Source organism: Eucyclogobius newberryi, unplaced genomic scaffold (genome assembly GCF_026437365.1).
Source record: "Eucyclogobius newberryi isolate DKJ021-1_F unplaced genomic scaffold, fEucNew1.0.hap1 SCAF_1, whole genome shotgun sequence".
NCBI lineage: Eukaryota > Metazoa > Chordata > Actinopteri > Gobiiformes > Gobiidae > Eucyclogobius > Eucyclogobius newberryi.
In genome coordinates this window covers 26,076,445-26,101,434 of record NW_027315723.1, presented here as the reverse complement: position 1 = coordinate 26,101,434, position 24,990 = coordinate 26,076,445, and the positions used below count along the sequence as shown (strand labels likewise).

The following is a 24,990-nucleotide window of genomic DNA, read 5'->3' as shown; positions in this document are numbered from 1 at the left end:
CTTATTGGGAATGGTGGTTCATGAATACAAATACATTGGTGTTTTGATTGATGACTGCCTCACTTTTAACCCATACGTAGAATAACGTGTGAAGTAATTACTTAAACTAGGTTTTTTCTTCCGTAATAAACCGGCTTTTTCTTTTGAAGTAAAAAAGCGCCTTGTTACTGCAACTTTTTTATCTGTAGTAAATTACGGTGACCATGACAATCTTGCCATGAATGCGTCCACTTCATATCTTCAAATGAAGGACACAGTTTATCATGCTTCTCTGAGGTTCATTACCAACTGTAGAGCCATGAGACATCACTTTGACTTGTACTCATGAGTAGGATGGCCTTCTCTGGCCCCTAGATTACTGCTTCCTTACATTTGTACTTTGATCACACAGAAGTGTTGAGTCATATTCTTTGCAATCAAGCGATCAGCTGTTGCGCTCTGTTCCTTTTGCTCGAACAAAGCTGGGGAAGGAAGCCTTTTGTACACTCAGCTCATTTTACTTGGAATATGTTGCAGAAAGACTGGAAATTGACAAGGTCTTTAAATGGCTTTAAAACCAGGCCGAAAACAAACTTCCTCAATAATGTGCAATTGTTTCTCATAACCTGTATTATTCCATGTTGTATGTTGTAACTGTGTTAAATGTTGCTGCCTCTTGGCCAGTACTCCCTTGTAAGAGAGGTTTTTAATTTCAGTGGGACTCTCCTGGTTAAGTAAAGGTTAAATAGAAAATAAATAAAAAATGTAGGCCCAGAGGCATCATATTCTTTATTTTTGGCTCTTATTTGCATATGATATTTATGGCTACCGGAAAGATTGTACTACAGAACTACAGATTGAACTTGGTGTGCCACATGCTTTGTGTTTGTAAATGTTGCCTTACCATTAGCATATGTAGGGTTTAAAAACAGGTAGATCCCAAAATTGTCTAAATTACAATTACAAGAAAATAATATGATTGAGGTGGTTCAAGTCACAGTTTAGTCCCAGAAAGCTCCTCTGAAACTTGAACATTAGTGAGTATTTTAATCAAGCTTCTTTACCATGTTTTTCTATCCTTTCGAGTTCAAGTTTGTACATTTAGAAACAACTCAGTACAGGGTTCAGAATAAGCGGTATCGCATCACAAAATGCGACGCAATTTCTCTAAAATGCGATACATTCGTCAGAAAAAAGTGTTTTTCTATCACAGCTTTTCCGTTACAAAAATGTGTGTTCAATTGTATAACCAAAGCGCCTAAAAGTACTGATCACTCGTCAATCGATCGTCAACAACGGCATGACACAATGTAGGATGCTGTGTTGACATGACGAATCCCGCTGCTGTCTCAGATCGCGAGTCTGAAAGCGGGAGGAGCCACTGTGCGGTAAAGTTAGCGTCATATTCACAGATTCAGACTTCCCAGGTCAATAGCTCAAAGTAACTCGTAGGTCAAAGCCTTTGTAGATCATTCACATGCCAAAATGCTCATATTTACACTGCCAAGCGACTACGACCTCCTTTTTAAAAATCAGATGCGTGTTTTGGGCGCAGCGAATTACATTGATCCGAATGTGCAGCCCGAGACGAGTCCTTAGGGACCGTCATCAAATGTGCAGCCGGAGCCGAGACGAGTAGTTAGGGACCGTCACCAAATGTGCAGCCGGAGCCGAGTCGAGTACTTAGGGACCATCATCAAATAGCAAAACCAAAAATGGAAATGTTTTATAGCTGGAAGGGAACGTCAAATAGAGCGGTACAATTTGAATAACACAATAAATACACAATGATGGACACCACAGCAACCTTTATTTTTTCCATCAGAAGCTTAATACATATTTTTTGTGAGTGTAATGACAATTAATATCAATTAATATGTAAATGAGACTCCTGCAAATAGTCATCTGATTGATGATGATGATATGGAAGAAAGTTGTAAATAAGGCCATCTGACTTGGGTGTTAATTAATATGTTCAACAACTAATTTTATTTGCAAGTTTTCTGTTTTATTTTGAAAAAAGTGTTTAAAAGTTCATTTGTTAAGAGTTTTTTTTTTAATAGAATGTTTACAAATACATTTGAAATAAATAATCTTGTTACATCAATGGAAAATATTGATTGTTAGTCACGTTCGTGTTTTGCTAGGCAATTATCAAATTTGTATAAAAATTTGAAAAATGTACGAATTGTTTACTTACACAAGTGAAAATCCTTAATCTGAGCCCTGCAGTAGCTTTTCATTTTAGATAACTGGGTAATGAATATAGGCACATTTGTGCTCATCAAACAAAGGTTAGTATATATTTTAAAGTTGTAATTGTGTAGGAACTTACTTTGTATTCTCAAAGTGCTAAAATTGTTGAGTTCTCTTGGTTTTTTTATTTGGTGAATTCATCATAAGACGTTAGTGTAATTGGTGGAAAAAGGAGCGGTGCTGCAAAGAGCGAATGGATTCAGGATTTGTCACATGGCAGAGAACGACACAAAGTAGCAGTGCAAAGCTGGAAGAAGAAAGTCTGCCTAAACGGTGATGGACAGGCCCATGTTTGAAGAACTTTATTGAAATAAGGCTTTTATGATGAAATGCTGTTTGCACACTCTCACTCTGTCATTCCTCTCCGCTACTTTGTCCTTTTGACAATCTGAATTATACCAATGTCATTTTTCAAACTTTTATCCCCTCGTTCTTTCTCTGGATTACTGAAGCATATAAAAAAAAATCTTCACATTAATTAACTTTATTTGCCAATCCCAATTGTCTCCAAATAGCAATCCCATTTTTTTATACAATTAAAAGACATCTCACATGAAACATTTGCTCAACTCTTCTCTAAGTGAATATAACAAGTCCATTAGCGAAACTTAATCAAGTACTACTACACCAACGTGTATGGAAAGTTAATTTTTAAGTATACAGAGTTGGAAAACAGCCAGTTGGCATGCTGTTTATGAGGTACTATTGTACCAATAAACTCTTTTCAACCCCATGCGCACTTTCATTTTCAATACCATTATATTTGAGTAGCAAGTCTGAGTTTATAAAATGCTCCCCAAGCTGCATGGTTCAATACAATGTAATAACTCTTGGAGCTAGACCATTTACTATTGTGATTAGCATGAGTCTGGTTTAATTTGTTTTTCTGTTAGATTAATATAAACAACTCTACGTGCTGCAATGCATAAACTGCATAAGCTACAGAATGGGGAAAAAACATTTTTGTTCTATTCTAATCTACACAAATCAATAGTAATTATGGATTTGTAACATGTTTAGGTGCTTGGGGTTTTGTCAATCTTTGACCCTGGGCATATTTAACAAGACATTTCACCAACTGTTTTGTTGGATTGGATCCTCTGTAATAGTGTGTGGCTTGTTGAGAAGGTAAATGTACATTTGACATACGGAAAGTCTGTATAGAAACAATGGTAGAAATGGGATCTCAGAAGTCAAGCAGGGATGCACCTGGTTAATATTTGGATTAGAGACCAATGGAATGCCAGGTTCCACAGAGGGGCAGTAGTGTAGACTGTTGTGTCCTTGTGCAAGACACTTCACCCACCTTGCCTCCAGTGTTCATGTAATGCTGATGTGTGAATGAGAGTGTGTTTGTGAGAGTGAATGAGGGACAACGGATGGAAATTATCCCATGGCCACAATCCAGCATGGTTACAGCGTGTGTCATACAGTATATCTTCATTAACACGCACTGTCCCCACCAAATAAACAAAATAATAATAAATACTACCTGTAGTTGAAGATATTATCAAGAACTAAGTCGCTATAACCTCCCTGTCCCTATTAGGTCAAAGGAACCACCAAGTCCTCCATCCTCGAGTTCACATAGAAAAATGGCTTAAAGTTTGTCCAACTGGCTTTATATTTACCGTAATTGAGTGGCGTTTTAAAATATTTTGGCCTACTTTTGTGCTTCGTAAATGTGCATGTAAAACTGTGATAGATGAAAAGCTCAAACAAACAATGACATTAAGTACATTAAGATTTACTAAGTCATTCTGAATTGTAGTTACTACTTGAGAATTGTATCTTTGGAGGTGTAAGTTTGAGAATTAATGACATTCAAACATATTCTCAAATAAAATAAGTGTTGTTACCACAATGTTCCCATCTTACTGGAAAGTACTTGCCCCCCCAAAAAAAATCCAGGAACTGAAAAAGACTCAGAAACGTATAAACATATACCGGTACTTGGGCTGATATGGGCTAATCAATAAACCAAGAAATATTTGGCAAGGTCTTTGTTTGTACATTAAAATATGGGTTAAAGGTTTCATTAATATCCTTGTCCTCAGTTCTTTTGTCTCTCGTCATGTTTCTGGTATCGAGTGTAAAACAATAATGATGATAATGAGATGTATTTATGTCATGCCTCAACACTCAGGTATACAGTCAACAGCTTCATTAGGGCAAATCTTGCAAAGCGGATGCAGTATGCCCAAATAATTAGGCGGGAATGTGGGGAGGAAAAGGCGACCAGTAATTTTAATGAAATAATCACTTTTAAACACCACTAGTTGCACTGTGGCTTGCTTGGCTTAAGGGAAGTGATGACAAGCAAAATTGTGCCCAACTGTTCAGCTCATCAAAGGTTTTGCGAAAATCTCTAACGGACCAACTTGAGAGCAGCAGTGCATTTAGAGTGCATATTTGTCTAATAGGGGCCCCCATTTCTGCCGCTAAAGCTCCCGTGGGTAAAATAGAGACTGCTAATGATTGTGGTACAAGGGTGCAATTTGTACAAAGTGGAAAGAGTAGTCAGAGGGACGTAAGAGCTTTTTTGTCCTGCGACAGGGAACTCAGTTTAACTCATTATTCCAGTCGATTCAACAACGTGAGGCAAAGTGGTACAAGCTTATACGAGGTCACTAAACACAGCTCGAGCCATATGCTGAAAAACCACAGTGAGCACAGTGTAGGACATGTCAATAAATGCCCCCATCTTCAAATCATTTTAGCTTTAGCTTCCTGTGCTGCTTCAGTTTAAATAGTGCAAAATCTTTATTTTCTGATAGATGCAAAATTCAGCTGAAAGTTTTGATGTGCATAGTTTGGAAACAGATGTTGGAGATATACCAATATAGCTGTTGGCATGGAAGTAGGAGCACATGCATAATTAAAGTTTGATAATGCGCTATATTCAAATATATTCAAGTATATACAATTTAGTTGGCAAGTTTACTTCATTTGGCAAGGAAGAATGATGCCTTTAGACTCATTATAAACCAAAGAATACACATTTATACTATGAAAATAAAGAAAATAAACAATTGTTTTATTTAATTCTAAACATTGGTGGATATAAAAATCAGAAAGGATAAAGGCAAAAACATTTAGTTCTGAACTAGACTATCCTGGTCCGGTCACCATTATGTACAATACAATAGGTTTGATTGATTCTGTGGTAAAATGCAAGCTAACTGGGTTTATTATGGCAGCTTCTATAGAATTTGATGCTGTTGGTATGTAAAACTATTAAAAAAAATGTCCTTGAGCAGTGAATGTGAATGAATACTACGCCCATGCAATCACGGATATGTGAAACGTATGTGTGTGTACAAAGTGTAAAATCAATAGCCAGAGAAAACTGCTGAAGATAAATGAATGAAAATCTCCATCTTTGCTTTGAGCTCTCCCAGTGGCAGCTCATTCAAACTCATTTATCCAAAAGGCACACAAAATCAAGGCGAAAAGTCGCGCATTATAACAGTGACAAGGCCAGGTAAACAGACGCACGTTTAAATACAGGCCGTTTTGTGATATTATGTGAACGCAACCAAAGCAACAATTACCACAAAGAGCTCCTGCTATTTCAGCTGCCAAAATAAAACCTTCCAAAACGGGAGATAAGAAGTGGCTCATTATGCTCAGAGGAATAAGGGTCAGCCTCTGGGTCATGGATCCTGCAGCTGTTTCGTCACGCGTCACGGCTGTAATCGGACAGCAAAGAAAAAGGCTAAAGCCACTGTAAGTCAAAAGTATGAGGCCAATAACACTAACTGAAAATGTATGCCATAGAAATGGTAAGTGAATGGTACATCTGTTTATTTCAGAAGCTCAATTCGAAAAGGAAATTGTATATTCAGTAAGAATGAATAATTTCTTTGCATTATTTAATCAAATCCACTGACACTTGTAGTTGTTGAGTACAGAGCTATAGTTCAGGCAATATATCCATGTTGTAGGTAGGAATGTCATGATATAATTTGTAGTGTTTTAGTGATTGAGAATTAAAAAAACAGTCTTTTACAATGTTTCACAATTACTGAGACCAAAACCACACAATAGAGATTGTTTTATTTTATATTTCATTGACATTGTCAACACATTACAATTGTTGAAGTTTCTGACCAGTTTTATGGATAACTTTCTGAATAACAAAATCAATTAAATGTGACAAAGACAGACGGATAAACAAGTACTTTACATTTAGATTTTGAACTATAGATTCAATAGGAAACACTTAATGTTGCTTCTGAAATAATGAGTACTATATTTGTTTTAGTTCCTATGATTATATTGTGACCTAAATAATCCCAATTAACCTGATTTTGATTACGTACCAATGTGTATGTATGTCAACTCTTACTCTTTTTATTGTCAATGGCTCCACGTCCCTGGGCCTCCCTCCATTATTTATAAATGCATGTTAAATACTTAATACTTCCCTGGTGCACATGACTGACCAAAGAAGTGACCCAAGGAACTTAAATGGGTCTCCAGACTGTAATCTCTCTTCTAATGCCAGGACGATTAGACCAGCCAGGATTAATAATACACCATTTAAGTCTTTGACACCTCCTTCACGTTAGAATAAAATGGAAGCTATGGATGGATGAGAATGAGAATATACAGCATATAACAGCATTACAGCCTTTTTAAGTAGTAGATGTTGGGCTGCAATTGCACGCTAAGCCCATTATTCAAGTATTGTACACTTCCTGTCACCACAGAAAAAAAGGGTCACATGCTCTAATATATCATAGGACCGCCTTTAGCTTTGCATTTAAATGACTGCACGCATCCAACATAGTTTCAATACATTTTTGCAATATTAAATTATTTATTTCCATCCAGTGTTTATTTTCACCAAAAACCACTGCACAAAGGCTTCTCCAGCTCGTCCCAAACACTCTCACTGTATTAGTTTCTGCTTCTCCTTGGATGTTTTCTCTGCTTAATGCCAATGAGTTGACCCTTCTCAAACATACTGACATCAACTCCATGACCATGGGATTTGTCTTTCCACATGGTTGTTTCAGAAATAAGAAGCCACTCACTGCATTGGGTTTGAATACCATGTTGCAGCTGAAAGATCATCACTCAAGGAGAAGTTTTCCAGTACGAGGCCTGGACCTACTGTATTTGCTTGGTTGAATCAAAGAGGCAATATTTTTTTGGGGACAGACAGTGTATATAACTTGAATATGACCAATAATGGTGTCTCCTATATGGCTGGCCTGGGAAACAAATGTTAAAATTAATTGAAATTACTTTTGCTTTGTGTTGTCTTTAATAAATAGTTCCTTGCCCTCAAATGCTATTGGAGGAATTGCCATATTTTTTAAATTAAAAAAGTACATTTATTCTGTATTTGGGGCAGGTGACAATGATTTTTTTTTTTTTTCCTGTACAATTTTTAAACGTGCCTGTACATCTTTGTTAAGGTTAAAGTATCACATACAAAAGCTTTAAGATTACAGGTTAATTAAGGTTGTTTTTATTCTTAAACTTGTTTTGCAGTCTTTTTAATAATTATTGTAATAGACAATAGATATACCCAATTTTCTCCAAAACAACATTTGCAAGTGTATAAATGTTTTCGCAATCTATCTCCCATCTCTGATATGTATTAGGAAACTGACTGTCAATTCAATTCAAAACCTTTCATAGACCCAGTGGAGAAAATACTTTCCATTTGAAACTGAATGATTTTAGTGGCTTGAGTGTTTGGTGTCTTATTGCTCGGCTTTGAAATTATTATGATAGTGACAAAAAGAAAAAAAGGCGCAAGACGTATTGAGACGTCAGGTTACAGCTCGTCAAGTGCAGAGTGGGAAACACTTGCAGAGGGCTTGACACGCCGTAAAATATATACGCAACAAAATACCCCACCCGCTGTTACTCCGAGATGTAACTCAGGCGAGCCAAGAGCCCGCCAACATAAACACATAAACAATAGGGTAACTAACAAACATGGACAATCAGGTGCTGTCAAAAAAGCATCTGAGGCAACAACAAAACCATTGCATCTCTAGAACCTTACTTTGGACTGCAAATGAGACCATGTATACAAGCTGTCATACTATGTCAAATTAAATATCAGACGCCGCACCATGTGTGTGCTCTAAGATAAGGGAGAGTGAACGAGCAAAAAAGCGCAGGAGACATGTATAGGGTATGCACGGTCAAGATAGTACTGCTTACAAAGCTCAAGATTCTACAAGAGCAGTTAAAAGACTATGTAGGAAGAGTGGGAGTGATAGGGGACAGCAGCATAATACTCCAGATAACACACACATAAATGAGCAAACTTCTTTCTTTGGTGAAAAGTGGGAGAAAAGTATAGGTTGTGCCTGAATCTTCTGGCAAAATCTATACTTTTCCCTTCATGGAAAAATTCTGTTGTGATTTCAGGCGTTACAAAAGTAAATTGAATTGAATTCTACTTGTCTCTTGTCCATTGTGACTTGTGATTAGCAGCTATAAGTGGGTAATTTATCAAATTGTTGTCGTGTAGATTTGTAAAATGTTATATCCGGTACATTGTATGTATGTATGTATGCATGTATGCATGTATGTATGTGTGTATATATGTATAGTCAAAATGTATAAATATACATATATTATGTTTGTTTGGGGCTAATTCGAATGATTCTTAACCTCAACTAATGCATTTAAAGACACCTATGCAACATATTATTATCATTATCAGGATACTTATAAATAAAATAAAGAGATATTCATTTTTGTCAATATGGTCAACCCGCATCAGCAATCTATAATGGAATGTACACTGCAATCAATAGGATCAGATGGAAATATTACTTTGTCAAAGCATTAATTACATAACACTGTCAGGAAAAAAGATTATAATTGACTTCTGTAAAAGGGAAAAGGAAAGCGAGCTTATCTTTTCTAGTACGCATACAAATGTAGCGTTTGATTTGTATTACTTTATTTCTTTTATTGTTGATAACGTAGCATCAACTAATAGGATTTACGGATGAGCCATCTGCAATAATCAATAAATAGGAACATCTGTGGACATACATTGGAAACACTGGCTTTAAGGACAGAGGAAACTTTCACATAACAACTCTAAGTTTGATCATTTAAACAGCACTTTCAGGGTAAAAGTTGTCACCACTTTATTAATAAGAACAAGCGGTAAGTGAAGACGCAACCTGGTACACAAGATAACAAGCACTCAATTTGGACACAGCAGAGGGGGGAGGGGACAGTGACATAAAAAAGGTAAAAGGAATCAGGCAATCATGAAAGTGGCAGAGAGGTGCGGAGGAGGAGAAGCCGGATGTATTTTTAAGTTGATGGACTTGAACTTCACTGGAGGCAGAAGGTTGTGGACTGATTACAACCATTAGGATGTGTTGAGTATCTTTAAAGTGAACGAAGGAACAATGTTGTGTGCGTTTCTGTGCATGGATCTGACCTTGGATGTCATTAGGGACACACTTATCCACTCCCAACTCAGCCGGCTTCTTTGCTTCAGCCTTTCCTCTTTTTCCCCTCTAAATTTTACCTCCCCCTTGTCCACCAGGGCTAAAACCTCCTGAGAACTGGCGGCCCACTCAACGTAAAGGTCACAGCCATCTTTTCTCTATTCTGCGCCAATCAGCTTCTTACCACCACAGCTCTCTTCCCACTGCTTTGGTTTTCTTTGTTTGCCCCACAAAAAAAGCGTGCCACATATTTAATTTCAACATCTTAACAAAAATAGACAATTTTGCTCAAATCTGGCAACAATAATTGCAACAGTGAAGGGAAAATCATTTACATATGCTTAAAGTGCAAAGGCACGTTGCTTCTCTTTAATTAAAGCAAGTAATTGGACAATAATTTTGATTTGTGAAAGCATAATTGCAGTAATTTCATCGTTGTTAGATTCCCAGTTTTGTTCAATTATCATGACTGATTGTATCCTTATCATTCCTTTTTATATTGTACTGAAAGTCTTTTGTGTAACCACTTTGCTTGGAACAATGGTCTCGTTCGCAGCAACCCGGCGGCGGCCATTGAAAAGAAAGATTTAAATGTCCGCACTACATAATAATAGATGTGTGCATGTCTATTTTTGTACAGTATATGCAGCACATAATATGGTCTACAGTTCACTAGAAAGGCTCTTAAGTTCCTTTTAAATACAATGAAGTCACAAAGGAATGAAAGATTGAGTGATTCTGCTCTAAAGCTCAAGCACTACACCTATACATTTCTACTTTTAAACCTGCAATCAAAACTTCGATTTTATATTTGGATTTGCATTCGCTAAAGTGTCATGCAAGAAATGTGCTCACAAAAGAGGTGTGCTCACGGAAGTCTGAAAAGTTTTAACAACTTTTTCAAACTAGATTTTTCTTCTTCAGTAAACTTACAAGGAAGAAATGTCAGCTATCTGCAAGATGCTCTTTCAAGCTACAAGGGGTGACATTAATTAAAGCTGGATAATTACATGAGGAGCTCAAGAAAGTATCTAAATAATAGTATTCCTACAGTGGTCGCTCTGGTTTGAATTAGTACCATCAGCTGTTTTGTCCTTCTTTCCTGCAGCCTGCTCTTTCACAAGCATTGACATGGGCAACAATTATTTTCCTTCATCTAGTCCTATGCTGTTCACCGATTCACACCAACCAGCTTCATGGCCTCTTTCTCAATCACTAGATCTCCTGTTTAGTCTGTAAACCTGGGCTAAGGTCTTCCTCTATATTATTATATTGTTTTTATTATTTAGTTTGATAATTATAGTTTACTACCAAAACTGTCAATTCCATTCCCATTCCCATTCCCATTCCCATTCCCATTCTCATTCTCATTCTCATTCTCATTCTCATTCTCATTCTCATTCTCATTCTCATTCTCATTCTCATTCTCATTCTCATCCTCATCCTCATCCTCATCCTCATCCTCATCCTCATCCTCATCCTCATCCTCATCCTCATCCTCATCCTCATTCTCATTCTCATTCTCATTCTCATTCTCATTCTCATTCTCATTCTCATTCTCATTCTCATTCTCATCCTCATCCTCATCCTCATCCTCATCCTCATCCTCATTCTCATTCTCATTCTCATTCTCATTCTCATTCTCATTCTCATTCTCATTCTCATTCTCATTCTCATCCTCATCCTCATCCTCATCCTCATCCTCATCCTCATCCTCATCCTCATTCTCATTCTCATTCTCATTCTCATCATCATCATCATCTTATTATCTAGAAGAGAGCCAGTTTGAGTCCAGGTTTGGTCTCCATATCTTTACCATTGAGAGATGGAGAGTAAACACATTCTCCAGGTGATTTGAGCTTTTTCAATAAATCAATAATGAACACACATTAGTCATGTTCTAGTCACATTTCCTTTTAACTTTCTGACCAAAAAGGGGCCTTGGTTCCGCATGCCTGTTTGAACCTGTCAAAAGCAATCCCACCGCCTAATTTGGTTTGCTCTATCCTTGCAGGAGCACCGGAGATTTAAACCATGGCTGACAGAGCAGTTTACGGCTGTGTTGCCTAAACAAAATACTCTGTCTCACGGGCAACAAACTTGTTTGATGTCTTTAAAAAACTTTGAAAGTTAACATCTCCCTTGAAGCGCTGTTGTTTCAATACTGGGTGTCCATAAAAGACATGGTATAATATGAAGAACGAAATGTGAAAATGGTGGAGTTGAATTTATGATCTGGGAAAAATGTAATTTAATACAGAGAAGTTTTAGACTAGATTTTTTCCTTTTTCCTTCCTTTTGAAATTGCGTCACAGACTAGTCAATATCTCTTATTAACCAAGTAAAAAATGAATTTACCAACATTTGTACAACTGCTCCTCAACTGCTGTGGCTTTGAAAAGAAAGACAATTTCTTAGCTCTGTAAAAAGTCCACCAAACAAAGAGCAGTTAACATTGATTTCTACAATATCTACAAGTAATCTTCATACACCTACTACTTCACGAGAAAGATAATGATATGGCTTTTGAAAAAATACCTTACATCATTTATTCTCATACAAAAAATGAGCCACCACTTCTAATGCTGTATTTGTCACTTACCTGGTATAAAGTGTGGTTCTTGTCCTTGAAACACGGTGCAAGGCGTGAGTAAATCTGCAGGGAGTAGTAGTACGCAGCCAGCTGAAGTGACAAGGCCGAGTGACACTGCTTTTCAAAACACTTGTTGGCATCCAGCACCTGAAAGAGCACAACCAATTAAACTTCATTCAATTCTATATGTGGCCATTAACCAGGAAGATAAGCTTGTTAAAGAAACAGTCTAATAAGACAACAGGCCTTAACAGGCTCTTCTGGACCAACAACACTCCCGGTTAGTGCGCTCTCACTATATTTGGGTTAATTGCTTCCAAGTGGAGACGAGTTTTCCTCCATTTCGCACGGACTTGATTGAAATCTACTTGTGTCGTTTGCAGACATCAACTATCTGTACTTTAACAAAAAAAAAAAATCACAAAAAAATCACACAAAAAAAAATTTAAAAAAAATTGGTATTTTATATTTTTAAAAATGTAATGACTGTTACTTATGCGACAGCTAGCCCTACTAATAGTACAAGTATAGTGTGGCATAATTTTTGAAGTACCATAATATCCTTCACAAACAACAAAATTCTACATAAACTACTAACCCTATTGTTTAGATCGGTACAAACGGAAATACGACGTGATTCAAACGTGAACTTTGAACAGAATCCTATTATTAAAGCAGAAATTGTGCCGCCCTAGAGTGGCAACTACTGATTAGTATGGCTAGTGATATTTCTTTAAATAACTAATTACCAAGACTATCTAGCTCTTGGTTGGTGCACGCAAAGGACATTTCTGCAGGTAACACTGAAATTGTGTAATGACGTGGACTGCAATCAGTCCATAGCATGAGATGACAAATCACTTGTTCTGAATAGCGGTGATCTTTTTGACAATGTCTTTTTGATTTGAGGCAGACAGTAACTGTCCACCACAATAGCTCATCAAAAGTGCCAGTAGAGATGCTGCCATGTTTCATACAATCATATCCCAAATTGTTGTTATAACCTACTCACAATGGATAGGGGTGGGTAGGTACATTCACACAAGTACATTTACTTTCATACATTTTGATAAAATTGCCCTTCCTTTTGTAGCTTTTGTAGACACTATACTCTTTTTTTTTTCTTCCAGTTTTTTCTATTACAAACTATGAAATAGATACATCAATACAGAACATAACACAAAACTATTTAAAATAAATGATTATAAGAGTCAAAAACATGATGGCATATTGTCTTTTCTTGGTATTGATCTTTCTCGGGTGCCACCCCTTGTAGCACCCGAGTAACTGACCTGATCAAACCCTATTGCTCGTCCAGAAGCCTTTAGGATGAATCTGCTGATTGTCCTTTGTTTTAAAACTCGAGGAGAACGATCTTTTAAAGCTGTTGCACCCGGACTTTGGAATGAGCTCCCTCTCTTCTTGCCTTCCTTCAACTCTGTGTATGTCTTTAAAAAGCATCTAAAGACTCACTTTTTCAACTATTAAAATTTGACTGCACAGTGCATGTTTTATTGTATTTTGAATTGTGTTTTTACGACTGCGTGAAGCACTTTGTGACTATATGTCTGTGAAAAGTGCAATACAAATAAAGTTTACGTACTCATATTCACATTACATTACAACATGTTGTACGTAAACACCCTCTGACCATGTGTGCTGCTAGACCAGTGGTCCCCAAACTTTTTGACTCGAGGGCCACATTGGGTTCTAAAATTTGGCCGAGGGGCCGGGCCAGGATGCATTGCAACAAATGCATTAAATAATGATTAATTTAATTACATTTCAGTTGAATAAACACAGCAGGAAAATTGACCTTCAATTTCAGTGGGAACAGTGTTGTTGATCTCCCTGTTTTGCATCAAAGTCTGGTGTAAGTTTTGTTGTGGACATTCTCAGGATCGATCCTTTGGTGTTGGTCAGTGAAGCTGGATCTGTGACGGGCTTTGTTCATGTTCATGACACTGAATGTCTCACATATGTAGGTCCAGCCAAACAAGGTTTTGATTCGTTCAGTGAAGCATAAAAGTTGTTAAGTTTAAGAGTGTTGGACCGTTTTTTTATTAGCATTTCTTCTACCCATAAATTATCTAGTAGTAACAGCATGGAATGATTAATATCCATAAATAAAACATCTTAATAAATGTCACCAGAATATGCAAACATTTTGACTTTAATGTTACATTTTTGCACTTCTGTCCTTCTCATGTCTCCAGTGGTTGGACACTTTGTCCAGGTTGATGCTTCGTTTGCTTCTTGCTGTGACTTTATGTTCATCAACTGCTCCAAAATGTGCCACTTCAAGACCATTTCTGGATGATATTTTTCATAAACTAACAGCGCCGCACCTGTCATAAACTGCAGGTGCCCACGTTGTAACATGAGATATTTACACATAAATAAACGCAGTAGTGATGCGTCTTTTAAACCGGGGGCCTCGTGGCGCACGCGGCGCACACGGCGCATCCGCGGTCCGTGTTGCAGCCCCGCGGTCCTGCTTTAGTCCCGCTTTAGAACAAATCACAGCTGTCTCTAGTGTCCCCTCTGTCCTTGATGACTCTGTGTGGCTGATTTACCTGTGTCTTCACATCAGGATCATCTGCTCCTGAGCTCGTACTCATCGAGTGAGTGTGACGTTGTGAACTTGTGACATGAGATATTTACACAGAAATATGGTCCAGATAATGATGCATGTGTCTTTTGACTCGTGAGTCAGGTCTGGCCAAGAAAGTCTCATTTACACAATAGTGACACGCCAGTTGTCTATTGAACGTGCCCGCGGTCCCGCTGCGCCTCGGGCCGCGGTCCGCGCTGCGGGACTAATAAGGCTAATTTCTCAGTAAATATGATTCTGATTGTAATAAAACACACAGCGTTTTGAAACTAAAAATGTAGAGAACACGACGTGTCCCCTGGACAGTGCCTCTACTGTCCACAAGATCTACAGTGTGTCAAACACTTGCGCTTCCTGCTTGATTGGCCCCAGTGGCCGTTTGTGGTGAATTTTATTTTCTGCGCGCCATAGATTTTAAGTGCGAGCAGTGCGCAGCTGCGCAGGCGCAGCTTAGAGGGAACAGTGCCATCTCTTGGGGAAATGTGGGCATTACAGGCGAAAGGTAAAGCGAACGGTCAGCCACAGTATGAGTTTGACTCCGACATTTGCTTAAAAAAAAAAAAAAAAAATTAAATATAATATAACGGATTGAAAGGCCCGTAGTTTGGGGACCACTGTGCTAGACAATCAACAACAATATAACAATTTTCACAGAATTTCATCTGGTGTGTATAACATTTACTTCCCTTCAATATTTTAATTTGAATTTACCTTTTCAGTTACCATAATGATTGGTTTGCAATTACTCTTATTTGAGAAGTAGTTCCCCAAAATACCTTACTTACTAACTTGAGTATTTGCTTGAACCACTACTTTGTACTTGAGTAATGTTATTTCAAAGTAATGTTACTTTTACTTAAGTAAAACTGTTATCAACCTCTCGGTGTGTATGAATAGATTGGTATAAATTTGGCAATGTATAAGAGCGCTTTATAGGTGACTGTATTATTCTCACAATGCAATGAAAACCAATCTTCAAAGTGTGTGTGTGCGCATGTATGCGTCTGTGCGTGTGTGTGTGTGTGCGTGTCTGTGTGTGTGTTTGTGCGTCTGTGTCTGTGTGTGTGCGTGTCTGTGTGTGTGTGTGCGTGTCTGTGTGTGTGTGTGCGTGTCTGTGTGTGTGTGTGCGTGTCTGTGTGTGTGTGTGCGTGTCTGTGTGTGTGCGTGCGTGTCTGTGTGTGCGTGCGTGTCTGTGTGTGTGCGTGCGTGTCTGTGCGTGTGTGTGTGTGTGTGTGTGTGTGCGTGCGTGTCTGTGTGTGTGCGTGCGTGTCTGTGCGTGTGTGTGTGTGTGTGTGTGCGTGCGTGTCTGTGTGTGTGCGTGCGTGTCTGTGCGTGTGTGTGCGTGTGTGTTTGTGCGCGTGTGTGTGTGCGTGCGTGCGTCTGTGTGTGTGTGTGTGTGCGTGCGCGTCTGTGTCTGTGTGTGTGCGTGTGCGTGTGTGTGCGTGTGTGCACATGCTTGTGTGAATACCTGAGGCAAGGCCAGTAAGTAGGACAGAGCCAGCATCATGTCCCTGGGAAACGCATCGTTGGCCAGCTGCAGCAGAACTAGAATGAGGGAAGAAAAGACTTTAACTAAGACACAAAGGATTAAAAACAACATTTCTTTTTGGACCCTGCATATGTTGCATGAATACAGATGTTGCTACCTCTCCACGGGAGTCAAAAGTAGGTTAGAGAAGCAGACACTGTCAAGAAGTGTCATTATAATTCCCTTGTGGTTTGTCCATCTCCTTAGTCGCCCATTATGAGCATATGGGCTTTGACTGTTTATGCATTAAATGTCAGCAGTGTTGGCGTGTGTGACTGTGATGGCTCTGGTGCAGTTTTATTATTCAGAGGACAAGGCAACTTCCAACAAAAGCTCTTCATACAGGTCCAGCCTCTATTTAAGTGCACTTGCAAGTCAAAGTCACACCACTGAATGCATAATAAGACCATAGATATCACAGCAGTGCGGACATCCATTCTATTATGCGTACAAAAAAAGCTTGTCCTTCGCAATTTTTGTTTGAAATTGTAGAAATAGTGTTTGGGTACATAAAGTGGCGTTGAACTGTCATTTCAGGACATCATTACAATTTAGACAAAAAAAAGAATGATCATGAAAAATATACAGTCCAGCCTTGGAAATAGTTAGATATCAACTAGACTTACATGGATGGATTGGCTTTTATTGTATAAAAAAAGAACTGGGATAAAATAACTTAAAGATAAATCTATAGTGTTTCATATCCATCATCTCAAAGACAAGTCTTTTGAAGAAAAAAAACTGCATTTTCTCTTTCATGGACCCCCACAACTTCAGAAGATTCTGAAGTTACAACTTCAGAAAGATGGTCTTACTTTTTCCTCATGGTTGTAAATCATGCCCACTAAGTAGAGTAGGGACATACAGAAAAAAGGCAGGTTGACTCTCCCCACTCTGTAATTGATAGCTGAGGAATCCAGGATGCAAGGAAAAATAATTGAAATATTGAAATGTGGCCTATGTGCAGCTGAGAGGACTGTTACTATAAAGGCCAACATAAAGCACATACAACATTTGAAAATATTGTGGCCAACATCCTTGGAAGTCCCAATATACTTGAATGATGTTAAAGAATTATGTTGAATGCAATTTAGTACACTGCGAGAAAAAGAAGTTCTAAACCACCAAGTCACTGTGGCGATCATGCACAGTCTCTTGTCTCAAACTGTACTTCTGTATCACCAACTGCCATAAACACATGACATAACCCTTAATCAGTGAGAAAACAGTGGGCAGAGTGTGTAGATGCGGCGGCCGACGGAATCACTTTGTACTTTTGGACCCGCGGAGAACAAAAGGCTGTGCGAGTGATGAGAGCCTGAGACTAAACAGAGCAGACAGGGGAAAGTGGAGCATGTGCACTGCAGAGATGAGGTGGCACAGTGCAGGGGAGGATAAAACACACACGGGTAATGCGGGTGTCAGCAGATTGGTAAACAGTACATGATAAAGAGCGTACAGAAGAGGTCAAAGTAAGGGTCAGTCAATCATTAGAGAGTTATACTTAATACTAAGTATACGTTACCAAGAAAACAAAAGTCAAGCACATAGAAAATGTTTGTGTTTGTAAACAAAATACCCGCTTGTGAAGTGATCTCTGTTTATCAAAGGCGCAACCATTTAGTTAGAGCTTGCTACCAAATATGGAAAACTCTACGAATAAAAGTAGAAAAAGATTCAGTTGTAGTCCTCTGGACATTTTTTGCAAAAATGATACGTTTCGACCCTCATCCAAGAGTCATTCTCAATCTGTGAATCAAGACCGGGAACTCCGATATTTATCCGACTCTGGGTAGGCCCTGCCCACCGGGCACCGGACTTCCTGATGAAAAGGTGTTGTTGGTTTTTATGTCCAGATGACAACAACTGAATCTTTTTCTACAATGGAACACTCCTGGATGAATGAGGGATTACACCGACATGTACAAATAAAAGCTATATTCTGAAGGACAAAGCCCTCATAAGCTCAAACAAACACATTTAAGTTAAAGCGACTACTGTGAGAAAGAAGTCTAAGAACTGTGCGATTTTATTTGAAAGGAAATTCATACAACCATATAGGTATTATTTGAAGTTTAATTTCATCTGTAAAACTGCTACTCACTGCAAAAAACGAAAAATTGAGTTTCTTATCAGTCCATCTGTGGTCAAGTGTGTATTTGAAACGATAGAGCGACTTATCAAGTGGCGTTTTAGTGTGATTTTGAAATTGGGCTGTGTGCGCACTCAAAGCGGGAACACGTTAGTTTCAAGTTATTTCGTATAATAACCAAGCTACCAGGACAATCAACTCTTAATTGCTAAAAAAAAATAAAAAATAAAAAAGGAAAATTCTGTCTGTACATATTTACAACGTAGATTCAGTTGCATGGCACAACATTTGTATGGAGATGCACTAGTTTGAAGCAGCCATAAAAGCAGTCTTAAGCTGTGTCTACCTTTTCTCCTTTCCCTGCACCCCCCCCGGGTTTCAATGAGCTACACCTCCGAATGAGCTGATTATTCGGTTCTCTAAAGCTACCGATAGCATCAGGACAGGAATTACCAGAGGGGTAAACACACACGGAATAGATAACCCCCGACTTAGAAGTGTACCGTATTTCAGTGGGAAAACAAACGAGTGATAAAGAGGAGTGGGAATGACGTGCACACACGCAATCGTGATGTCAGGTCTGTGTCAGCTAAACATAGAGGATAGCATGGTGAGACAGTGACTTATTGCTACTTCACCTGTGTAGTCAAGGTGAAAAACAACTTGTTATGGTCCGGTTACCATGTGGCCAATACTAATGCTCCTAATGTAATTGCAATTCACGAGTATGTGTGCACTCGGGGCCATTGGTCAGCTCAATGAGTAACTATTCTAATATCTCCATTACCTAAGTCCTATCAAAATAAATAAACACATCTATATAATTATTTTCTAAAGGCCTTGACCAGAGTGTATTTAACAAGAGCAGCGAAATATTACCTCAAATCGAAGGTTGTTATCAGAGCAATCCAAAGAGAAGGTGACTTTTGTGAGGGAGGAGGCGACACGATGTGACTTGGTTTACAGCGGCGGCATTGGCATTCCAAGCGCACCAACAGCACACTTTATTTTTGTAACGGCATTGATTTCTGCGAGTAGTTGTGATCTATCACGCGGCGCAGCCTTGATGTTTTGACTTCACACTATCTCTCCGGTATCTCCGCAGTGATGTGCCATTATTTACCGTTGCCATGGGATGCGTGAGCCTACATTAATTAATCGATATGAGGCTATTTTCCTCGCGATGTCCCCCAGTTCACCGCAGATGGTACGGCCTCGCGAGATGAATGGGGAAGGCACAAGGGCAGGAGCAGGGGCCTGATAGGGGCTGGGAGGAAATGCAGGCGCACATATTGAGCACAAAGTTTTAATTAGATACGAGAAATTTAATGCGAGTTACGAGTCACTGTTCTAAAAAAAATATGGAAAGCTTGATACCAACTACCACAACAATAAGTAATTTTTTTTTAACACAATATTGTCCTTTTTATAATAGTTATGGTAACGATCAAGACCATACAAACTATATAGGAAAGGTCAAATTCTGTCCAATTGATTTGTTCAAATGTGTAGTAGATTAGTATCTAGGTATTGATACTTTTGACAACACTAAAGGGGGAACTCACCAATTGCTCTGCCATGCTGAAGAGTGAATTTTCTTTTAGGTTAATCGTTTTACTACAATCTTAATTAAAGGCGCAATGGACGATTTTTCGGCGATTTGAGAACACAGGCGGCCTCGAAAGCCTCGAAATAACGGGCCGGACACGGTCAATGACCGGCGCAAAAATCAGTTTTGACCGACTCCAAAATCAAGGTTCCGGACACAATAACCGACGCAAATTTTTCGCCGTAACATATATGTTTAATAGGCAATAACAGCGCGGTGAACATGCCCAAAGCGCTGTACTACAGACCACGATTATTGCTGTAGTTATACAGCGGAGGAAGGCAGCGGAGCGCATGTGCGCGGGCATTTCCATTGCTTAAGTTTCGTTTTGACAGACATGCCACTTCGCAGTCTTCTCGCTTCTCATTGGCCGAGCGTTGTCCGTGATTTAATGTCGATGAAAGCGGGCATCTGATTGGCCGCTGCGTTCGGTTGCGTTCGGTTGTACTCGGAAATGCCCGGTCTAATTTTGCGCCACAAGTGATATCGAGGTTGGCGGGCGTCAATCTCTCCTCAGTTCGCAATTCAGTCTTTTTAAAGTTGTTTGCAACAAAAGCTGTAATTTTGCACATTAGGAACAATGTCAATGTGGAAGTATCCAAGGGCCCCGCCCCCTTTGGAGTTGTTAGCATCGGGGCAATGTATATATGTTGGTAGTTTATTTTGTAGGCTGTGATTTTATAAATTCCACAAGATCTCCTTGTGTCAAATGCTGTAAACAGTATTTATTTTGTATCTAAGAAATTAAATTAAACAGTATTAAAGATCATGATCTCTGGTTTATATGATTCTGTATTTGTGCTCTTCATATCAAATAACAGTTAAAAGTACTTTAAATTGTTTTATATGCTAATAACCAGGTTTAAAACAACACATTTATCTTGTTCTTATGACGTCGCAATGGCGCGCGTGCTTGTGGGCCCCTGAAATTGCTGGGGGGCCCCTAACATTTTTAGGTAGGGGGCCCCCTGGCCCCTACCTTTGAAAATCTATTTCTCAGCCTGTAAATGATAATGAGACATGTTAATAAAAGTTAATTTTTCATTAATTATGTTATTCTGTTTTCCTTTCCTTGTGACCGATTCAGAATTAGCCATGACAGGTACCAAATGATCGGTACCTGTCATGTTGACAGGCACGTAAAAATAATTATTTCAAGGCTTGCATGCGCACTCCCCGTGTGGACTGATACAACACACATGTGCGTTTGTTTATTAGCGCGACGGATCGCATCGCATCTCTCGTCTCCCGTAGATTTCAGTCTCTTATGAGTCAGCTCAAACTGTCTTTCTCCGTCCTAATTTTGTCCCGTACACTGAGGGAACTATATTATGATAGATCAATGCGCTTAGACACGCGGAACCGTGCTGCTCTCGGGGGACGAGCCGCACGAGGCTGCAGGTGAGCGGTAGGTGCGTTTTATGATTGATACGTGGCAGGACTAATCGGCAGTCCACGCCACGAGGAAATAAGACTCAGATTTGGGCCAAAAAAATCGTCCATTCAACCTTTAATTATGAAAATGTCTAATATTATAATATAAGTTAAGTGGTAGTCAGTTAAATGGCAAAATTGTCACTTTTTTACTCTCAAGGCACTCAAACGCCAGGGACTACTCACCCAATTACACGCACACATTCACACAATCACTGTGCGCAGATATGGGGATGAGAGGGTTAAGTGCTTGCCCAAGGACACAACAACAGTATTCAACTGAGGGAGGTGCGATCAAACTGCCAACCTGTTGACAAGTGGATCTGACAGCTCAGCCAAGGATGTTTATGCCGGGGGCAGAATTTGAATCACGGGCCTTCGGATCGCAGGATGAGCACTCGATAAACTGAGCTACTGTCGCCCAGTATTGTTTTATGGTAATACAATTAACACAATAAAATACTTAGCTTGAACCCTAATGAAAATTGAAACCATAAGTCGTTTTTATAAAGTGGTTGATGTAATGTAATGTAGGGAATTTCCCCAATGCTTGTACTTTACCTTCTGTGGCGGGGAACAGAGTCTGTCCCTCGGTTTTTGCCTCGGCGAGTTTTCCCGTTCGAAACAAAACTTCAGCAAAATCCTCTTGCATCACGTCTTGATAAGATGAATAGACATCTTGACTCTACAAGAGAAAAATCAAGACAAAACGATACAGCCTTTCAGTAAATATTATCAAAGCACTGTGGGGATACCCAAAAGCAGCTCAAGGTTTGACACAAAGATGAGGCGGTAGCTGTAGAGCCATTCAACTTCCTGTCCATTTCAGCACTATACATCATCCTGTCATGTCACATTTGTCTTTCCATCAGCATCTCCCTCTGGTCATACAAAATTTTCCAATAAAAATCAACAGCATTGATCAGATGGACGTCTTGAGCCGTCCATTGGTAAATGGATGATGGAGGGAGGATGAAGGCTTGAGAGCGAGCCGAAAGGAGGATTTGGAGTGGCCTATTAAAAATGTCATGAGGAGAGATATATCGCTCCTCTCTGTTTCACTGTGCGTCCACTCTTTTTGCAATCCATATGATTTGTGTCGGGGAGTAAAACGTCCAGTCACGGCCCAGTGTGAGCACTTAGGCATAAAGGTCAAATTACGCTTTTTCTTACTTTTCTTACCATAAATGCTTGGTCAGTTTATTTATTTAAACATTTATTTTGTTCCACTGACATTCATAGAAAATCACATATTCTGGAGACCCTATTGTGCACTTTTGTAGTGGCAGGAAACCTAGAACGAGTAGAACACGCAAACTCTACAGAGAAAGGCCCTGCAAGTTGAACCCTGAAGTCTGGACCTTTCGAAGCGCTAGCAATCGTTGCGCTAACCACCCTGGTTAAGCTTTCACGGTGCTCTTACTATAAGCCATCATTATGTGTAGTGGCTTTGCATATTGAATATTGCTAAATTATTGCACCCAAGAAAAGCAGCATGACTAAAATTACAACAGAGGCAAAGAAATATAGCTAACTAAGCACACATTATTGCGTTAGGCACCCATTGGTTATAACCGTCTCTGACTGAATGATAAAAATACGCAGCCTAATTTCTAAATTCATATAGCTTCTCCTCTCTAAAGTGTAACATAAGCTGTCCCTTTGATGTATTTGTTTCAAATCCTATCCATCCTTGTCTCATGCCTGTCCAGCCTCATCTGCCAGTCTGTCTATCACAAACGCAAACAAGAGCTTCAAAACATTCCCGCCTGCGCTTTGAACTCCTCCGCACACCTACACTTTCACAGCATCTCTCGCCATATTGGCCACCTGTCCACCTGTAGTTTCTCTTACACAAACCCATAGAAAAGTAGCTCTCAAACTAAGGCACGTGGGCAGATTTGGGAAGAATCCATCAGTTAAGACATAGTTTAGAACTTAAAACCTGTAGACATTGCCTGTACTCCAAAAGTCAAATATTAACCCATAGTACTGCTCCATAAATGATGTCTGTCTTACTTAAAGCTGGGGTACACAACTTTTTTTTCTTGTAAATAGTCAAGTGTCAACAATACATTTCATCTTTTTCCAAACTGGAAGTAAAAGCTATAAGCGGTGCTCTTTGGCGGTCCACTTCACTTCACCGACTCGAAAAGGCGGTTCTAAAGATGAGCACGCACCCAAAAATCCATGCACTGGAATATTAACAATGTATTTAGAAGAGTTTGTGGGAAGTAAGAACTACTTATTTGCATACTTCCTCCTTTTGCGGTTTGGAAATCAGGTATCCCAAGTGTCAAGTAAAATTAAGTCTCCACTGTCTGCACCTGTCATAACCTGAATAACCTATTTTAAGGAATTCTCAACTCAACACTTAAATATGTATGTTTGTGTATAGAGCGTAGAGGTAATTAAGATGAGCATGAGTGCTTTCCTGTTACAGTCCTTCTAAATTGCTTTTAGCCTTTTCACTACATTCTACAGTCAGAATTTATTCCGTTGCAACAGTGTTTTTTTTAGTCATGAAATGTAAGAATAATTAAACAACCTTAAGTCATGAACCTACTCAGGAAATATTCATCGTAATTTGTAAAGTGTTCTTGGGTAACTTGCAGAAATAAAGACTGCAGCATAGTAAAAAGGGAGAGGAAATAATGAGGCCTGATACGCAGCCACTTACCGGGTCGACATAGGGATCATCAATGAGATCTTGATAAAAGGGGCTACAGCCTTGACGCTGCACGTTGGAGTTCTCACACGCCCCTTCCCGACTCGTGGCTCCTGCTCTGTGACCCTGAGGAGCCATCAAAACATCATTAAACTTTCACAACATGCCCACAGCCCTGTCATCTCTCTCTGTCTGTCTCCACATCCAGACGCCTGCTACAAACTTCAGCACCACCAGGCCTTCCCATCGCAATTTCCACCAAGACCCGAGACACCATCAATCTCCACCTCGGCGACCACCAACACCAGCCGCCGCCGGCTAACTGCAAGGTGTTGAAATATTCAACATGAACCAAGATTAATTATGCAGGGGATGGGCTCTTGATTGGATGTTTTTAGATGAGGACTAAAAGAGCTGGGAATGTGTTAGTGATATATGAGCAAGTGCAAATGAGCTAAAATGTATGGAGCTATAGATGTATAGATGCATGTAGAGAGCGAGCGCTCAAGCACTTCTGTGGTTAATGCTTTAAATGTCTCTCATAAAACGTCTATATAATGGCCATATAATCTAAACCGGTTGCACGGTGGTAGAGGTGGTTAGCAAATTTTTTGTTGGCCCTCCGGTTTCCTGCCTATTAGGGTTATATTAGTGGTTCTTAACCTGGGTTCAATCAAACCCCAGGGGTTCGGTGTGTCAATCTCAGGGGTTCGGCGAAGGTCAAGACACACATCCGACTCATATGATTCGCGACGACACGCCCCGCTTGGCC

General features: G+C 39.3%; 1 protein-coding gene across 1 annotated transcript in view; it reads right to left on the bottom strand.

The window, feature by feature from the left end:
- The window catches only part of nbas (NBAS subunit of NRZ tethering complex), a 177,435-nt gene that overhangs the window by 84,491 nt on the left and 67,954 nt on the right, over window positions 1–24,990 (bottom strand). The window contains exons 38-41 of the mRNA XM_072441583.1: window positions 24,231–24,344; window positions 22,112–22,235; window positions 16,356–16,432; window positions 12,283–12,420 (exon numbers count right to left, since the gene is read on the bottom strand). Coding sequence (XP_072297684.1) covers window positions 12,283–12,420; window positions 16,356–16,432; window positions 22,112–22,235; window positions 24,231–24,344 — 453 coding nt within the window. The remainder of the gene's footprint in view (window positions 1–12,282; window positions 12,421–16,355; window positions 16,433–22,111; window positions 22,236–24,230; window positions 24,345–24,990) is intronic.